Source organism: Lathyrus oleraceus, chromosome 6 (genome assembly GCF_024323335.1).
Source record: "Lathyrus oleraceus cultivar Zhongwan6 chromosome 6, CAAS_Psat_ZW6_1.0, whole genome shotgun sequence".
Lineage (NCBI taxonomy): Eukaryota > Viridiplantae > Streptophyta > Magnoliopsida > Fabales > Fabaceae > Lathyrus > Lathyrus oleraceus.
In genome coordinates, this window is record NC_066584.1 from 476680619 (window position 1) to 476696762 (window position 16144).

The 16144-nt window shown below is 39.3% G+C and overlaps 1 protein-coding gene across 1 annotated transcript; it reads left to right on the plus strand.

Annotated features, from left to right (window-relative positions):
• Positions 1-1037: 1037 nt before the first annotated feature.
• LOC127096345 (uncharacterized) lies at positions 1038-8215 on the plus strand. Its single transcript, XM_051034929.1, has 3 exons — positions 1038-1157; positions 6785-7757; positions 7863-8215. The coding sequence occupies exons 1-3, from the start codon at positions 1038-1040 to the stop codon at positions 8213-8215; spliced, it is 1446 nt and encodes a 481-aa protein (XP_050890886.1).
• Positions 8216-16144: the final 7929 nt, after the last annotated feature.

Sequence of the window (16144 nt, forward strand, 5' to 3'; positions counted from 1 at the left end):
TATAAATTTGGTAGAAGAAATTATCAAATTATTACGAAATGATTAAGTTATTATCCATACATCTGTCGGTCGAAGGTGATCCAAGAGATTGCGATACTGGGTAATACAATGTCTAGGATATCTGTTATAACTCATACCACGTGCCGACCATCTGCACCATAAAGGTAAAAATATTAGTTAGAGATAATAATCGGTAAAATAAGTAAATATATACCATTTAAAATAATTTACTTTTGTGCATACGGAAATGTGAAATGGTTGTTGTTGATGGGTGCTAGGGACATTAGTCTTGACCAACTCCATGCTTGGAGCAAAACATCACATCCAGAAAAGGTAGATGTATCTTTGTGTGAATTTTTACACAAAGAGCTATAATGATAGGCCAAGCAAGCGAATCCCCAACTGTAACTTCTTATTCTATCTATATGTCTTAGTAAAGGTAAATACATAACATGCATACTAGAACCACTATCCTCGGGAAATAAAAAGGAACCAATTAAAAGTATAATGTAACACCTAGTTTTTATTATTCGAGCCTCTTCGGTAGAATGCTCATCTAAATGTAAGTTGTTATAGTATGCCTTAAGGCGTGAAAGGAGTATACCTTGGCCTCTTGAGTTATCATCTAACAAATCAACATCCAAGAGATCCATGCAAATTGAATTCGCATAGTTGGTTTTACCATTTACAACTTTACCTTCGATAGGCAGTCCCAATATCATGTAGACGTCTTCCAACGTTAGATACACTCACCGGTTGGAAACCAGAATGTGTGTGTCTCGGGACGCCATCTCCCACATAACGCAAAAATGAATTTATTATCCACTGACCAAGATATTATTTTGCTTATATATTCGAAATCGGCGAGTTCGACATACGGTTGAATCATCGGGTCCATGTGTACATACTCGTGGATCCGAGTACGGAACCTTGAAACATCCTATAAAAGAAACAACAAAACACGTTACTAAGTTGATATGTTATTAAAAGGTATTCTAGACAAATAACAAAAGAATTAAACGCTTACATAAGTTGCTATGTTTGCAACTGTTCCTCTATACGATTCACCCATTGTGAGGATATACATCTTGTCGGAGAATGAAGAGGTTGTTGCAGATGAAAGATTTGATGTTGTTGAGGAAATAATGAGTGTTGGTGTGAGAGAAATGTGAGAGTCTATTTCCTATTTATAAGGTCTGACATGCAAAAGTGTGGAAGCTTGGAAAATTGTGATCACCGTAAATTACATGCTGCATTGGTATGTCAAGACATTTTGCCGCTTGTTAACAAAGACCCATCAGTGAAGGTGAGTATAATAATATCTTATATCAGAACAAGATATAATTATCCTCCATCTTACAAGAAAGCATGGATTGCAAAGACAAAGACTGTTGAACAGGTATTCGGCAACTGGGAGGATTCATACAAAGAATTGTCACGGTTTTTATGGGCACTAAAAACATACGTACCAGGAACTGTTGCAACTATGGAGACATTGTCAGTATTTACGCCAGACGGAACCTGTGTTGCTGGAAATAGAATCTTTCACTGTATCTTTTGGGTGTTTAACCCGTGCATCAAAGGTTTTGCATTATGCAAACCTATTATTCAAATTGATGGAACATGGTGTCATACCCTAAATTTTACCCTGAGTTTTCACTCGCATCACCAGCATAAATCAATCCATTTTTGTCGTGTATTTCATCAGTTTAAAGCATTCATCAGGGTTCAGGTAAAAAATCAGGAATTCTGACATTTTATCTGACTTTGATAATACTCATTCAGTCGTCTGTTGATTAAGAAGTCAAAGGACTTGATTTCTCAATCTCGTTGCATCACTTATTTTTATTGCATCGTATTTTAGAGGTTCGGAATGTGATAATCAAGAGTAATTATCATCGTCTGAATCTTTGTAGGTTTTGTTTGTGCTTGAGAATCAACAACAAATTGTACAAGAGCGATTCATTTGCATCTGATTGTCTGTTCACGATTATTCAGTCAGTAATTCAGTTCATTTACATGACGCTTGTATTTTTTTACTTGTAATAACATGCATTTTGTTTCACATAGTGCTTGAAATATACTTGAATTAATTTTTTCGAATCTACAGACAGACCGGTCGAATTGTTTCTCAACTGTACTTCGAATTAGCGGGCGAAAAATTGCAAAAAAATTGAGCTTTCTGACATCAGTTTTATTAATCTACGTTCAACGTAGTATAATCCGATGTGCTCATTTTAATTTTTCGACTACTTTTTCAGTCGTGTTTTTTCCCGCCTGAGCCTTTTAACCGGTCAAGTTTTATTTCAACATTAAATCAAAACCTGTACATTTCCGAGAAGTACATTTCATGCCGATTATTTTAATACGTTCAGTTTAATTTTTCGAGCACTTTCGCATCCAAATTTCATTCTTTTTTTATCTGATTATTTTTGTTTTTTTTTAGCCAAATTAATTCTTAGAATTATTTAGAACTAACTATATTTTTAATGTGACTTTATTTTATGTATTTTGGTTTTATTCTAATTATTAAGCATTTTTTTTACTTTTTCCTTTAATTTAAGATTTACTTTGGTTTGTTTTTTTAGATATGCCTATATTACTTTAATTTGAGTTTATATACATACTACTTTCATTAGATATGCTTGTGTTCTACAAGTGACAGTGTCAACAAAACTAACTATAACTCAAATCCAAGTAGCATTGCTAGGATTCCAATATGATTACTAAAATTGGTAGTCTATTGCAAGTCTCACGCAAATGTCAACTCTCTCAACTTCCTATCAAACCGCCCTCCCTCTGCTACTTCTTGATAGCTGTCTCACTCTCATAAGAAAAAGTATCTCTCTCTCATTATTAAAAAGAAACAAATTATCACATCTTCTTTTCCTCCATTCCTTGCTCTCTTACCTCAATATCACAAGAAATAAAAAGACCAAAACAAGAAAAAGAATTCTAAACAACTACCATCACCTTTGCAAACGCAAATGCTTTGTCCACCACACATAGCTCTAACCACCGTGACCTCCGTCGTGTAGCTTCTCTCTGTTCACGCTCCGACTTGTTGCTGCTTCCGTTGGTGTAGCTATTTCGTGGTAGTTTATTTCTTTTCATTCTCTTGAGTTTAATTTATGTTATTGATGTTTGTTTTAGATTGATCTTGAAGATGCTTGTTGTTTTTTATTTGTCTTGGAGAGAGGAAGAAAATATGCATGATTTCATTTCAATATATGTTTAGATCTGAGGTGTGTGTTTGAGTTATGAGTTTATGGTTTATGTGTGTACTATAACAATAAGAGTTTGTGTTGTTTATATATTTTTGTTTCTATGTGAGTGTAAATATGCATTAAAAATTTGGATTATTTAGGAGATGATTTGGTTTTCTGTTGTGAAATATTCCTACGGATGGAAACTAATAGTTATGTGTTCTAGTAGCTGGTAATTCCATTCAATTCTTTTTCTTATAAATGCATGCAATCTTTTTTTAATTTTTGTGTTCCCTATTTTTCAATAATGGCTTTTATCAATGGCATTAGAAATTTATTTTAAAACAAACTTTTAATGAACATGATAAAAATCTTTGTCATATTTATATTATTACTTTTTATTTTTTTATTTATTTTATTTTCAAAATAAATGTTTTATTTTATAAATGATAATTTAAACATTAGAAATTAAAGTTTTAATACAAAGTTAAGAAACTTTGGCATCCATTTAACTACTTATTTGCTGTTTGTTCTATAAGGGTATTTATATATTACTTTGTTTTTACTTTTATAAATGTATACTTTTTGTTTTGGTTCATATATAAATGTGCTTTGTTTGGTTTCCGGTTTCAGACATATATCACGTTCGGCTTTAAATTCATATACATATATGAGTAGGTTATAGTGTCAAATTTCAAGTTATATATATGGTTTATGACTCCATGTTTTAAGTGTATATATACAGTGTCAGTTCAAGATATATATATATATATATATATATATATATATATATATATATATATATATATATATATATATATATATATATATGTGTGTGTGTGTGTGTGTGTGTGTGTGTATGTGTGTGTGCGCGCGTGTGTTTTAAATGTTTTAGTGTTGAGTCTTTTGGCTTTCTCTTGGGCTTTCTTACAACGAGATTCTTTTATTCTTACAAGTGTCTTTCAAAACTTGTATGATTTAGTTATTGTGTTGTATCCCCATTCGATAAATTGTACCCCCATTCCCGAAAATGTGTAATAATTTACCGCTTTCGTTTACTTTATTGTATTAGTTGATTGTCAATTTCAAGATTAAAATCAACCCATTCTAGAAAAGAATAAAAACAAATACTCGATCCAACGTCGAGCAATTTTCACACAAAAATTAGAACCATTTCTACACCCACATATCTATCATTTTCAAAACCTTTAAATCACCCCATCTTGTTTCAATTCAAACACAAAGAATAAAAACCCCGATCCAACATCAAGTGTCTGTTCCCTAATCAAATCCAAATTGGATACAAAGTCGAGCAACACCCCCGCCACATCCAAATTATTTTCATAAGTCAACTTCTAACACTTGATCCAACGTCAAGTCGTCCCCCAGTTTTTAAAAGCTTTTCATAATAAAAATGGAAGAAACTGATTAAGTTTAGACTTTCTCTGTTTCGAATGTTAGGATACTGCTGTAGAGCTCAATGTCCAAACATTCGTCTTCCATATTAACATACAGTAATTACTAGAATTAGGTCATTTCTCTTATAGAAGAAAAAGATTGATTGGGTATCGACCTTCTCTTTCTCGATTATTTGGACACTGCTGTAGAGCTCTCTGTCTGATTAATCGTCTTCCGTTAATAAACTTTGACCTAATTTGCCACACATTTTCATAAACAAAATTTTGGATGAAAAGAGAGTGATTGGGCTTAGGCCTCTTCCTTTTCGAGCATCTGAGTACTGCAGTAGAGCTCCCTGCTTAGATGCTTGTCTCCGCTTAAAATCAACTCAAACTCATCAAACTTATTTTCCGCCCTCGTGCGACCCCGAAAACGTTTTCAGAAAAGAGTATGTAACATCTATTTTGATGCGAAACAAACAAAGACTTCAGCCTCCAAGAGTGAGCAGCAAGTAAAGGTTTAATCGCTCAAATGTGATCCAAGCATCACTCTCTTTAAAAGTAATCCATTTAGTAGTTCTCTTTGGGTAGAACTACGTATGCCTTGAGTTCTTCATAGCACCTGGAGATACGTAGGAGCAGGATTGCGAAATCTTGTCAGGCACATTAATATTAAAAACCCTAAGTCTTTCCTTTCTTTATTTTTCTTTCCTCACCCGATAAGTAGAAGATCACAAACGATATCACGCTAACACTCTAACACGAAACTAACTAGATGGGTCCCATCGAGTACGATGGATGTGAGGGGTGCTAATACCTTCCCCTTGCATAACCGACTCCCGAACCCGATTTGGTTGCGATGACCATTTCTTTTTGATTTTTGTGGGTTTTATCGATATTTCCCCTTTCCCTCTTTGGGAATAAATAAAGTTCGGTGGCGACTCTGTTTTATTTATATTTCGAGCGTTCCCTACGCTCGGGTATTTTTCGCGCCGCGACAGCTGGCGACTCTGCTGGGAACGTACAAGTTGCCTAAGCGAGTCAACCCTAATTTAGTTTATTTTGTGCTTGAGTGTTTCTTTTATCTGTTTATTTACTTCTTATTTGTTCTATCTATATATGCCTTTATTATCTGTATTTCCAATTGCTGTATTATTGATATATGGTATCATTGGAACTTTCTGGACTATTGGCATTTGTGTGAGGAAAAGCTTTATACCCGAGCTATGAGAAAAAACTTAAGTTAGGATGGTGGTTGTGTAGTATTGACCTGCGAGACATCGGACTCGTTAGGTTGATGCGAGAACCCCACTCAGATGAGATCCCTTGAAAGTATTACTGTCTTACGATTAGTCGTTTTGGCGGTGATACTTTCAACCTCGATCTATGATTCTGAGGACCTTTTGTAGAACCCCGAACCTATGGCTTTTAGGACCGATGGTTGTGTAGTGTTAACCTATGAGACTTAGGACTCGTTGGGTTAATACGAAGACCTCGCTCAGAATATATCATTTTTGAGGATATTGTTGTCTTACGAGTAGTCGTTCTGACGATAATATTGTCTGGTGTGATCCATGACTCTGGGAACCGTGTCTAGAACCGTGGAGTCGATGGTTGTGTAGTATTGACCTACGAGACTTAGGACTCGTTGGGTTAATACAAAGACCTCACCTAGAATAGATCCTTTTAAAGATATTATTGTCTTACGATTAGTCGTTCTGACGATAATATTCTTGAATTGGGTCCATGACTCTAGGAACCTTTTAAACCCTAGAGCCTACCTGTTTGGTTTTCCTATTCCTGGAACCTTTCCTCCATGAAGTGATTAATCAGAATGTTCCAATGATCATCTACCCAACTATACATACATAAACATAAAACATTTCATAATCATAACACATATGACATGTGCATATTTTCAAGGGACCTAAAGACTCGTTTGATTGTAGGCATTCAGAAGACATGGGTAGCAATCAAAAAAGTACTTATTCATTCAAGTTCAGGAATCCAAAGCTAGGATTGATTAAGGGGTTGATCTCAGATGTGAAAAAAATCAGAAGGAACAACTTTTGTGTTGAGTATGGTGACCTGTTGACTATCATGAACACCGAGGTGGATGCTTGGGCCATTTTCACTTTGGCACAATTCTATGATCCTCCCTTGCGGTGTTTCACATTCCAGGACTTCCAGTTGGCGCCAACATTGGAAGAGTTCTCACATATAGCAAACATTAGTATCAAGGATGAAATCCCTTACACCGGTCTAGGGGAACTTCCTACACATCAACAAATAGGTTCAGCTATACGTCTAGATAAAGCGGAAGTGAAAGCTAATCTTGGACCAAAAGGAGGCACTTCAGGTTTCACTTTGAAGTTCTTAGTGGGAAAAGCTTCAGATTTCAAAAGTAAAGAAGATTGGGTTGCTTTCAATGCTGTGTTAGCCTTGATACTCTATGGGATTGTCTTGTTCCCAAACATTGATGACTTCGTGGACATGACTGCTATACGCATTTTCTTGCTAAAGAATCCCATTCCCACCTTGCTTGCAGATGTTTATCACTCTATCCATTGGAGAAATGAGAAGAAGGGGGGGATGATCCAGTGTTGCGCTCCTTTACTGTATAAATGGTTCTTATCTCACTTACCAAGCGAAGGGCCTTTTGTTCAGAACAAGGATAACCTCAAGTGGTCTCAAAAAATCATGTCTCTCACTGCCAATGACATCACCTGGTACTCTCGTGTTTATGATGATGTAGACATAATCGTCAAATGTGGCAACTTCCATAATGTGCCACTCATAGGAACTCGAGGTTGCATCAATTACAATCCAGAGCTTGCTATGCGGCAACTTGGGTTTCCTATGAATGACAAACCAGAAGACAAGTTGTTAGAAGGTTTCTTGCTGGGAGAAGGAGCGAAGGACTTTGATCTGGTGAAGAGGATAGGTCGTGCCTGGACTAAAGTTCGTAGAGAAGGAAAAAGGGAGCGTGGAAAGAAGAATTGTATAGCTAGAGGGCCATATACAAGTTGGGTCCAAGCCAGAGCTTCTCAAGACAAACTACCATACCCTTATGAGCCTCCAATGCATACAAATCCTCCAGAACCTACTCACGTCACTATGGAGGAAGCTAAAGAGCTCAAAGTTGTCATCCAAAGTTTGGAAAAAGAGAATGAAGAGCTACGGTTGAACCTTCTCCGGATTACTGAAGAAAGGGATAATCATAAGTGGGAGCTTGGGCGGAAGAAAACACAACTTCAAGCAAATGTGGAAAGGACTGATAAGGAGGAATATAAGAGAAAAAGAGTCAAACAGAGGTTAGATCAGGCTGAGAGCTGCTTGAATACCGTCAAAAGCCAACTGAAAGAGGCTGAGAGGGATTGTCGTGAGAAAGAGAAATGGTGGAAGCTCGCCACAAAACAAAAAAAGAAGATAAGAGAGACGCTTGAGGCTGAGATAGCCAACCTCAGTGTTTCACTCTTTGAATCAAAAGAAAGGGAAGAACGAGAACGCCGCAGTAAAGAGAGTGCTATGGCTGCTACTCAGGTTACACCTGAAATGTGGAATGGAAAGTGCCAGGAGGTTGAAAATGCTAATGAGTGGGAACGATACTAGAGAGGCCGACATGACTCTTTGCTACAAGAAGGTGAAGATTGGATGAACGCAAGGGAAAATGTGAATGCTAGTTTGGCAGCCTGCGAGGAAACCATCCAGTTTTTACATGAACAAAGAAATGAGTACCGAGACAAGTTTGCCAGTTTGATAGACTTCTGTAATGGCATGGCTACGAATGTGCCTTTGATGCTAAGATGTGATTTGGAAGACATAGACAATGACAACATCCCTCGTTCAGTGACTGAATTTATTTATCTTTGTGAAGACATGATAAAAAGGTTCAAAGGAGAGTTGGAAGATCTCAACAAACAGAAGCCTGCAGTTTGACCTTTTCTTTTTATGTTGTACTTTCCTTTATGTTTGAAAGAATATTTTGTACTCAATCCTTGTACTCTGTTTTGAATTGAATGAATGAAGGATTTTTGAGTTTCTTTTGTACAAAAAGTTTGGTTCTATTCTTGTTTTATTCCCCATGATCTCTTTGAATGCTTGCTAAGTTACAAGGAATCTAACACGGTTCCCTGAAAATAAAATTGAACATAAGCATAAAAGACATTTTTAAATCCACGTGCATTAACATATGCATCATGCATTTCATTTCTCAAAACAAAAACTCATTCCATTTTTCCTTGTGTCCAGTAGTTCAAGCTGATTCCTCAACGTGCATACGCTACTCGCTCCAACACAAGAAGAATCATGGATGTAGTTAGAGAAGAACAAGTTGCCTTCAGAGAGGAGATGGACTCTGTCAAAAGCAAGATCGAGCAGATCTTTGAGGCTATACAAGCTCTGGCTAGAAGGGAAGAAGAGGCTCGTGTTGCCGCTGCTGCAAGGAACGATGCTCTAGTTCAAGGGGTTGCTCTTCAGTCAGGACCTTCAGTTCCTATTCCAAATCCCGTTATCTACGGTCTTCCTCCAGGTTTTGTTCCACCGCCTGAAAGAACTCATGTGCCTCCACCTGCGCATACTTCTGGAGTAGCTGATGGAGTCGCTGCGCAAGGACCTCCGGTAGTCAATCAAGTGGCCATTCCCCGCACTGATGAGGAGCTCCAGGACGAGTTTGAAATGCAGAATTACATTGGAGCTACTCCGGTGGTCATCCCTACTGCTGCCCAAGATTCTGAGGCTATCTTGATGTGTCGTGCTCTGGCCGAAAAGCTAAGAATCTTGGAAGGACATAACTCAACCCGTTTAAGTGCCTTGGAGATGTGTCTAGTCCCAGACGTGGTGATTCCTCCAAAATTCAAAGCGCCAGAATTTGAAAAATACAAAGGCCTCACATGTCCTAACATACATTTGAAAATGTATTGCAGAAAAATGGCTGCCTATGCCAGAGATGATAAGCTCATGATCCATTGCTTTCAGGACAGTCTAACTGGGGCATCTTTGGACTGGTACATGCAGTTGGAATGTAGCAACATCCACACTTGGGATGAGTTGGCTGAAGCATTCGCAAAGCAATACAAATATAATACTGACATGGCACCAAACCGTACTCAGCTTCAGAGTATGGCCCAAAAAGACAATGAATCTTTTAAAGAATACGCACAACGCTGGAGAGAATTGGCTGCAAGGGTGCACCCGCCGCTGGTTGATCGTGAATTGATTGACATTTTCATGGGAACCTTGCAGGGCCAATATTATGAAAGATTGATCAGTAGTGTGTCCACAGGATTTTCTGACATGGTGATCGTGGGAGAAAGAGTAGAAGAAGGACTGAAGAGTGGTAAAATCCAGGGAGGTTCCTGCAGTCAACCAATCTTGAAGAAGCCTTTCAACGGATTCAAGAGGAAGGAGGGTGAGACTAGTGCCATTTCTTCTCAGAGGGGGAGACCACCATACAAAGCTCCCGCTTCTGTGCCTTATTATCAGTACCCTTACGTAGCGGCTGCTCAATATCCAACCATGCCTTACCGTCCAATTGCTCATGTTCCTATTCCAGCTCCGGTACCTCACTATCAAGTTCCAGTTCCTCAATATCAAGCTCCACAACCTCAATTCCAGGCTCCGCCACCTCAACATCAACAGAGAATTCAACAGAATAATCAACCACGTCCAGTTCAGCAGCAACGACCAAATCAACAGAGGCCATATCAACAGTACAATAATGTGAATACCACTCCTATCCCAATGACTTACACTCAATTGCTACCATATCTGGTTCAGAATGGGACTGTCGTGCCAAGGGCATTACCTCCAATGTCGAAGCCGCATAAGCCTTGGTATGTTGAGAATGCTAGATGTGCCTTTCATGCTAATTCAGAGGGTCATACAACAGAGAATTGCAAAGTGTTCAAGCTCCGGGTCCAAGAGTTGATAGATCAGAAAATATTGTCTTTTGCCGATGTTCCAAATGTGGGGAGCAATCCTTTACCTAAACATGATGGTTCAGGTGTCAATGCTATAGAAAGTTCAACTGATGATGGATTGATAAAGGATGTGTTCAAGTTGAAGACTCTTTTAACATTGGTCCATGCTAGATTGATGGAAGCAGAATTGATGAATGGAGTACATGATAATTGTGTGGTGTGTTCATCCAACCCTGATCAGTGTGGTGAATTCAAAGTTTGTCTTCAACGTTTGATGGATCAGCGGGTTATTCAGTTCACTAGAGCAAAGATTGATGAGGATGTTGCTGTGATTGTGCCTATATTTGATCAAGAGAGGCTTCCCAATCCTTTTGTGGTCCCTTATCAGAGAAATGTTGACCTAGAGCCAGTGAAGAAGATTGAGCCCATGGTTATCCATGTTCCCGCTCCATTCTCATTTGACAGTACCAAAGCAGTGCCTTGGAACTATGAGCCTGTAGTTTATGTGGGTAACAAACCAGTAATCTTGAAAGAGCCAGACGTGACTAACATTGCTGGAGCTAGTGGTGTGACTCGAAGTGGAAGGGTTTTCTCTCCTGAAGTGATCCCAAACAAAGAAAGTGCACCAACAGTTGAACCAATAAAGGGGAAAGAGGTGGATCCTCCAGAAGTAGGAGAAGGCTCATCTAAGAAAGCAGTGACTGCTGAAGAGGATAGAGAATTCTTGAAGATCATCAAGAAGAGTGATTACAAGGTCGTAGATCAGCTCAACCAAACTCCTTCAAAAATATCCATTCTTTCTCTACTTATGAGTTCTGAGGCTCATAGGACTGCTCTATTGAAGTTCTTGAATGAAGCTTATGTGGCAGAAGACATCAGTGTTATTCAGTTTGATAATGTGGTTGCTAATCTCAATGCTAGTAGTTGTTTGATGTTCACTGATGATGATTTACCCCCTAATGGACGAGAACATAATATGGCGCTTCATATCTCCATTCAGTGTACAGATGTTACCTTGGCTCGAGTACTGGTAGATACAGGTTCATCCTTGAACGTGTTACCTAAGACTACCCTGGCACAATTGAATATTGAAGGGGTGCAGATGAGGCCCAGTGCTTTGATAGTGAAAGCTTTTGATGGGTCTAAGCGAACAGTTATTGGGGAGATTGACCTCCCAATCCTTATTGGCCCTCAAACTTTCCGTATTACCTTCCAGGTAATGGATATTAGGCCTGCCTACAGTTGTCTGTTAGGTAGACCTTGGATTCATGCTGCTGGAGCTGTCACCTCGACACTTCACCAGAAGCTGAAGTTTGTTACTTCTGGTAAGCTGATATCAGTATCCGGAGAGGAAGATATTTTCGTCAGCCATTTGACTTCTTTCAGATACATTGAAGTAGGTGAAGACATTGTTGAAACTCCTCTCCAAGCCCTTGAAGTGGTAAATATGGTCCAGACTAAGCCGAAACTCATTGAAGAACCGAAGGGGGTCATGACCTCGTGGAAGAGTGTGAAAGCTGCAATTGAAGCTGGTTTCCCTGGAAGTTGGGGCACAGTGATTGAACTACCAGAGAAGAAAGACAAGTGTGGATTAGGATATCAACCGTCTATTGAACTTTTCAAAGATCAGAAGATACATCAGGGGAAGGTTCCTAGCATCCAGGAAATATTCTCCAAAGCTGGTTTCCGAAGTGATGATCAAGTGAATGCTCTTGAAGATGAAGATCTAGATTTGTCCAAGATGGTGTTTTGTGGACCTCCGGATGCCGCTCTCACTAACTGGAAGGCAACAAATGTTCCAGATATAGTTTCTTTTTCAAAGTAATTTACTGTTTTCTAAAAACATCCAATGCCATGCCCAAGGCATATGGATAGCTTTGTAGGGCCCATTTTGTGTTAATAGTTAAGCCTTATCATCAATACAAAGCACATTTTTTGAGATCCCTGTCTTTCATCTTTTTAATTTATTTATTCTTTTTACAAACAAATAAACAACAAAAAAATGGCAATTTTTATTTCACATCACTTTCATTTTTCAAAATCTTCCTCTAAAAAGAAAAATCATTTCCATGCAGTTCATTCATAACTGGATCCATTGGACACGACAATGCTATAATTCCCTATGACTTCGACCTCCCGATTAACCAAGCTGAAGAGGATGGTAAGGAAGACTACGAACTCCCAGAAGAGTTGACCAGACTTTTGAAACAAGAGGAAAAGATGATTCAGCCTCATCAGGAACCAGTGGATGTGATCAATCTGGGGACTGAGGAGGATAGAAAGGAAGTCAAGGTCGGAACTGCTTTGAAAAAAAATGTGAAGGAGGAACTAGTCAAGCTACTACATGAATATGTGGATGTGTTTGCTTGGTCATATCAGGATATGCCAAGACTCGACACAGACATAGTTGTGCACAAGCTGCCGTTGAAGCCGGAGTGCCCGCCCATCAAGCAGAAGTTGAGAAGAACTCGACCAGACATGGCTGTCAAGATCAGAGAAGAGGTCAAGAAGCAATTTGATGCAGGTTTTCTAGCTGTTGCAACTTATCCGCAGTGGATTGCTAATATTGTGCCAGTTCCGAAGAAAGATGGAAAAGTTCGAATGTGTGTAGACTACAGAGACCTGAATAGAGCTAGTCCCAAAGATGATTTTCCTTTACCTCACATTGATGTATTGGTAGATAACACAGCTCAGTTCTCTGTATTCTCCTTCATGGACGGATTCTCAGGATATAATCAGATTAAAATGTCTCCCGAAGATATGGAGAAAACAACTTTCATTACACCATGGGGCACTTTCTGTTATAAGGTAATGCCTTTCGGCCTGAAAAATGCTGGGGCAACCTATCAAAGGGCCATGGTGACTCTTTTCCATGATATGATACATAAGGAGATTGAAGTCTATGTGGATGACATGATTGCCAAGTCTCAGACAGAAGAGGAGCATGTTATTCATCTGAAGAAGTTGTTTGTAAGATTGAGGAAATACAGACTGTGCTTAAACCCTGCTAAATGCACTTTTGGAGTCAGATCTGGAAAGCTTCTAGGATTCATTGTGAGCCAGAGAGGCATAGAAGTTGATCCTGACAAAGTCAAAGCTATTCAAGAGATGCCAGCACCTCGGACAGAGAAGCAAGTCCGTGGTTTCTTGGGCAGATTGAACTATATTTCCAGATTCATCTCGCATCTGACATCCACTTGCGAGCCAATATTCAAGTTGTTAAGAAAAGATCAAGCCGTTAGGTGGAACGATGATTGCCAGAGTGCATTCGATAAAATCAAACAGTATCTACAAGAACCGCCAATCTTAGTGCCACCAGTTCCAGGAAGACCTCTCATTATGTATTTGACAGTACTCGATGAATCCATGGGATGTGTACTGGGGCAACACGATGAGACAGGTAGGAAAGAGCATGCTATCTACTACCTGAGCAAGAAGTTTACAGAATGTGAAATCAGGTACTCCATGCTAGAAAAGACTTGTTGTGCATTAGCATGGGCTGCTCGTCGTCTGAGACAGTATATGACTTGTCATACAACAATGTTAATATCCAAGATGGATCCCATCAAGTACATCTTCGAGAAACCTGGATTAACTGGCAGAATCGCTCGCTGGCAAATGTTGTTATCAGAATATGACATTCAGTATGTAACTCAGAAGGCCATTAAGGGTAGTGTGTTATCAGAGTACCTTGCGCACCAGCCAGTGGAGGACTATCAATCGATGAGACTTGACTTCCCAGATGAAGACGTCATGTACATAAGAGACTATGAGATTCCAGGCCCGGAAGAAGGACCCGAACCAGGATCGCGGTGGACGCTCGTGTTCGATGGTGCCTCAAATGCATTGGGTAACGGGATTGGGGCTGTTATAACTTCTCCAAAGGATTTTCATCTTCCCTTCACGGCAAGGTTATGTTTCCAATGCACCAATAACATGGCGGAGTATGAAGCATGTATCTTGGGAATTGAAGCAGCTATTGACCTACGAATCAAGATTCTTGAGGTGTATGGAGACTCAGCACTTGTCATCTATCAAATCAAAGGAGATTGGGAGACCCGCCATCCCAATTTGATCCCATACCGAGAGCATGTCATGAAGCTAATCCCCTACTTTGATGAGATTAATTTCCATCATATTCCTAGGGAGGAGAATCAGCTAGCCGATGCCTTGGCTACTTTGTCATCTATGTTCAAGGTCAAGTGGGCTAACGAATCACCTGCTATTACAATTCAACGTCTAGACGAGCCAGCACATTGCTTGGCAGTTGAAGCAGAAATAGATGGAAAGCCTTGGTTTTATGACATCAAACGATATCTTGAGAAGCACGAGTATCCAAATGATGTATCCATCACAGACAAAAAGACTTTAAGAAAGTTATCAGCCAATTTCTTCCTAAGTGGTGGTGTTTTATACAAAAGAAACTTTGATTTAGTTCTGCTCAGATGCGTGGATAGACACGAAGCCGACCTACTCATCAAAGAAATCCATGAAGGTTCTTTCGGCATTCATGCAAACGGACATGCAATGGCGAAGAAAATCCTTAGAGCTGGTTATTATTGGTTGACAATGGAAACAGATTGTTACCACTATGCCAGGAAATGCCACAAGTGCCAAATTTATGCTGACAAGGTGCACGTGCCACCTACTCCTCTGAATGTTTTATCAGTTCCATGGCCATTCTCAATGTGGGGAATAGACATGATTGGTATGATTGAGCCTAAAGCTGCAAATGGACATCGATTCATTCTGGTTGCCATTGACTACTTCACTAAGTGGGTAGAAGCAGCTTCTTATGCCAATGTGACAAAGCAAGTCGCCACTCGGTTTATCAAGAAAGAGATCATTTGTCGCTACGGAACTCCTAGCAAGATTATCACTGATAATGGATCAAATCTGAATAATAAGATGATGAAGGAGTTGTGCGAGAATTTCAAGATTGAACATCATAACTCGTCACCTTATAGGCCAAAGATGAACGGAGCTGTAGAGGCAGCTAACAAGAATATCAAGAAGATCATTCAGAAGATGGTGAAAACTTATAAAGATTGGCACGAGATGCTACCCTTTGCTTTGCACGGATATCGAACAGCTGTCCGCACTTCAACAGGGGCAACCCCTTTCTCACTAGTCTATGGCATGGAGGCTGTGCTACCGATAGAAGTTGAGATCCCCTCATTGAGAGTCTTGATGGAGGCAGAATTAGAAGAAGCAGAATGGATTCAAACCAGATTTGACCAGCTCAATCTAATCGAAGAAAAGAGGATGGCAGTGTTGTGTCATGGTCAGTTATATCAGAGGAGACTCAAGCGGGCGTTTGACAAGAAGGTCCGACCTCGAGAGTTTAATGTAGGTGAACTAGTTTTGAAAAAGATAATCTCCCTCCAGAAGGATTCACGTGGCAAGTGGATTCCAAACTATGAAGGGCCATTTGTGGTGAAGAAAGCTTTCTCTGGTGGAGCTTTAGTTCTCACGAACATGGACGGAGAAGAGTTGACACACCCCGTCAATTCTGATGCAGTCAGAAAGTATTATGCCTAAGAAAAAGAGATGGATAATAAAAGCTCGCTAAGTTGAAAACCCGAAAGGGCGACTTAGGCAAAAAATGAGCATCCCAGTG

Coding starts and splice junctions, on each gene's coding strand:
- LOC127096345 (XM_051034929.1), top strand. CDS start 1,038: ATGTTTGCAACTGTTCCTCTATACGATTCACCCATTGTGAGGATATAC. Junction 1,158..6,784: donor AGGAAATAATGAGTGTTGGT/GTGAGAGAAATG, acceptor TTCACATTCCAG/GACTTCCAGTTGGCGCCAAC. Junction 7,758..7,862: donor GCTCAAAGTTGTCATCCAAA/GTTTGGAAAAAG, acceptor CACAACTTCAAG/CAAATGTGGAAAGGACTGAT.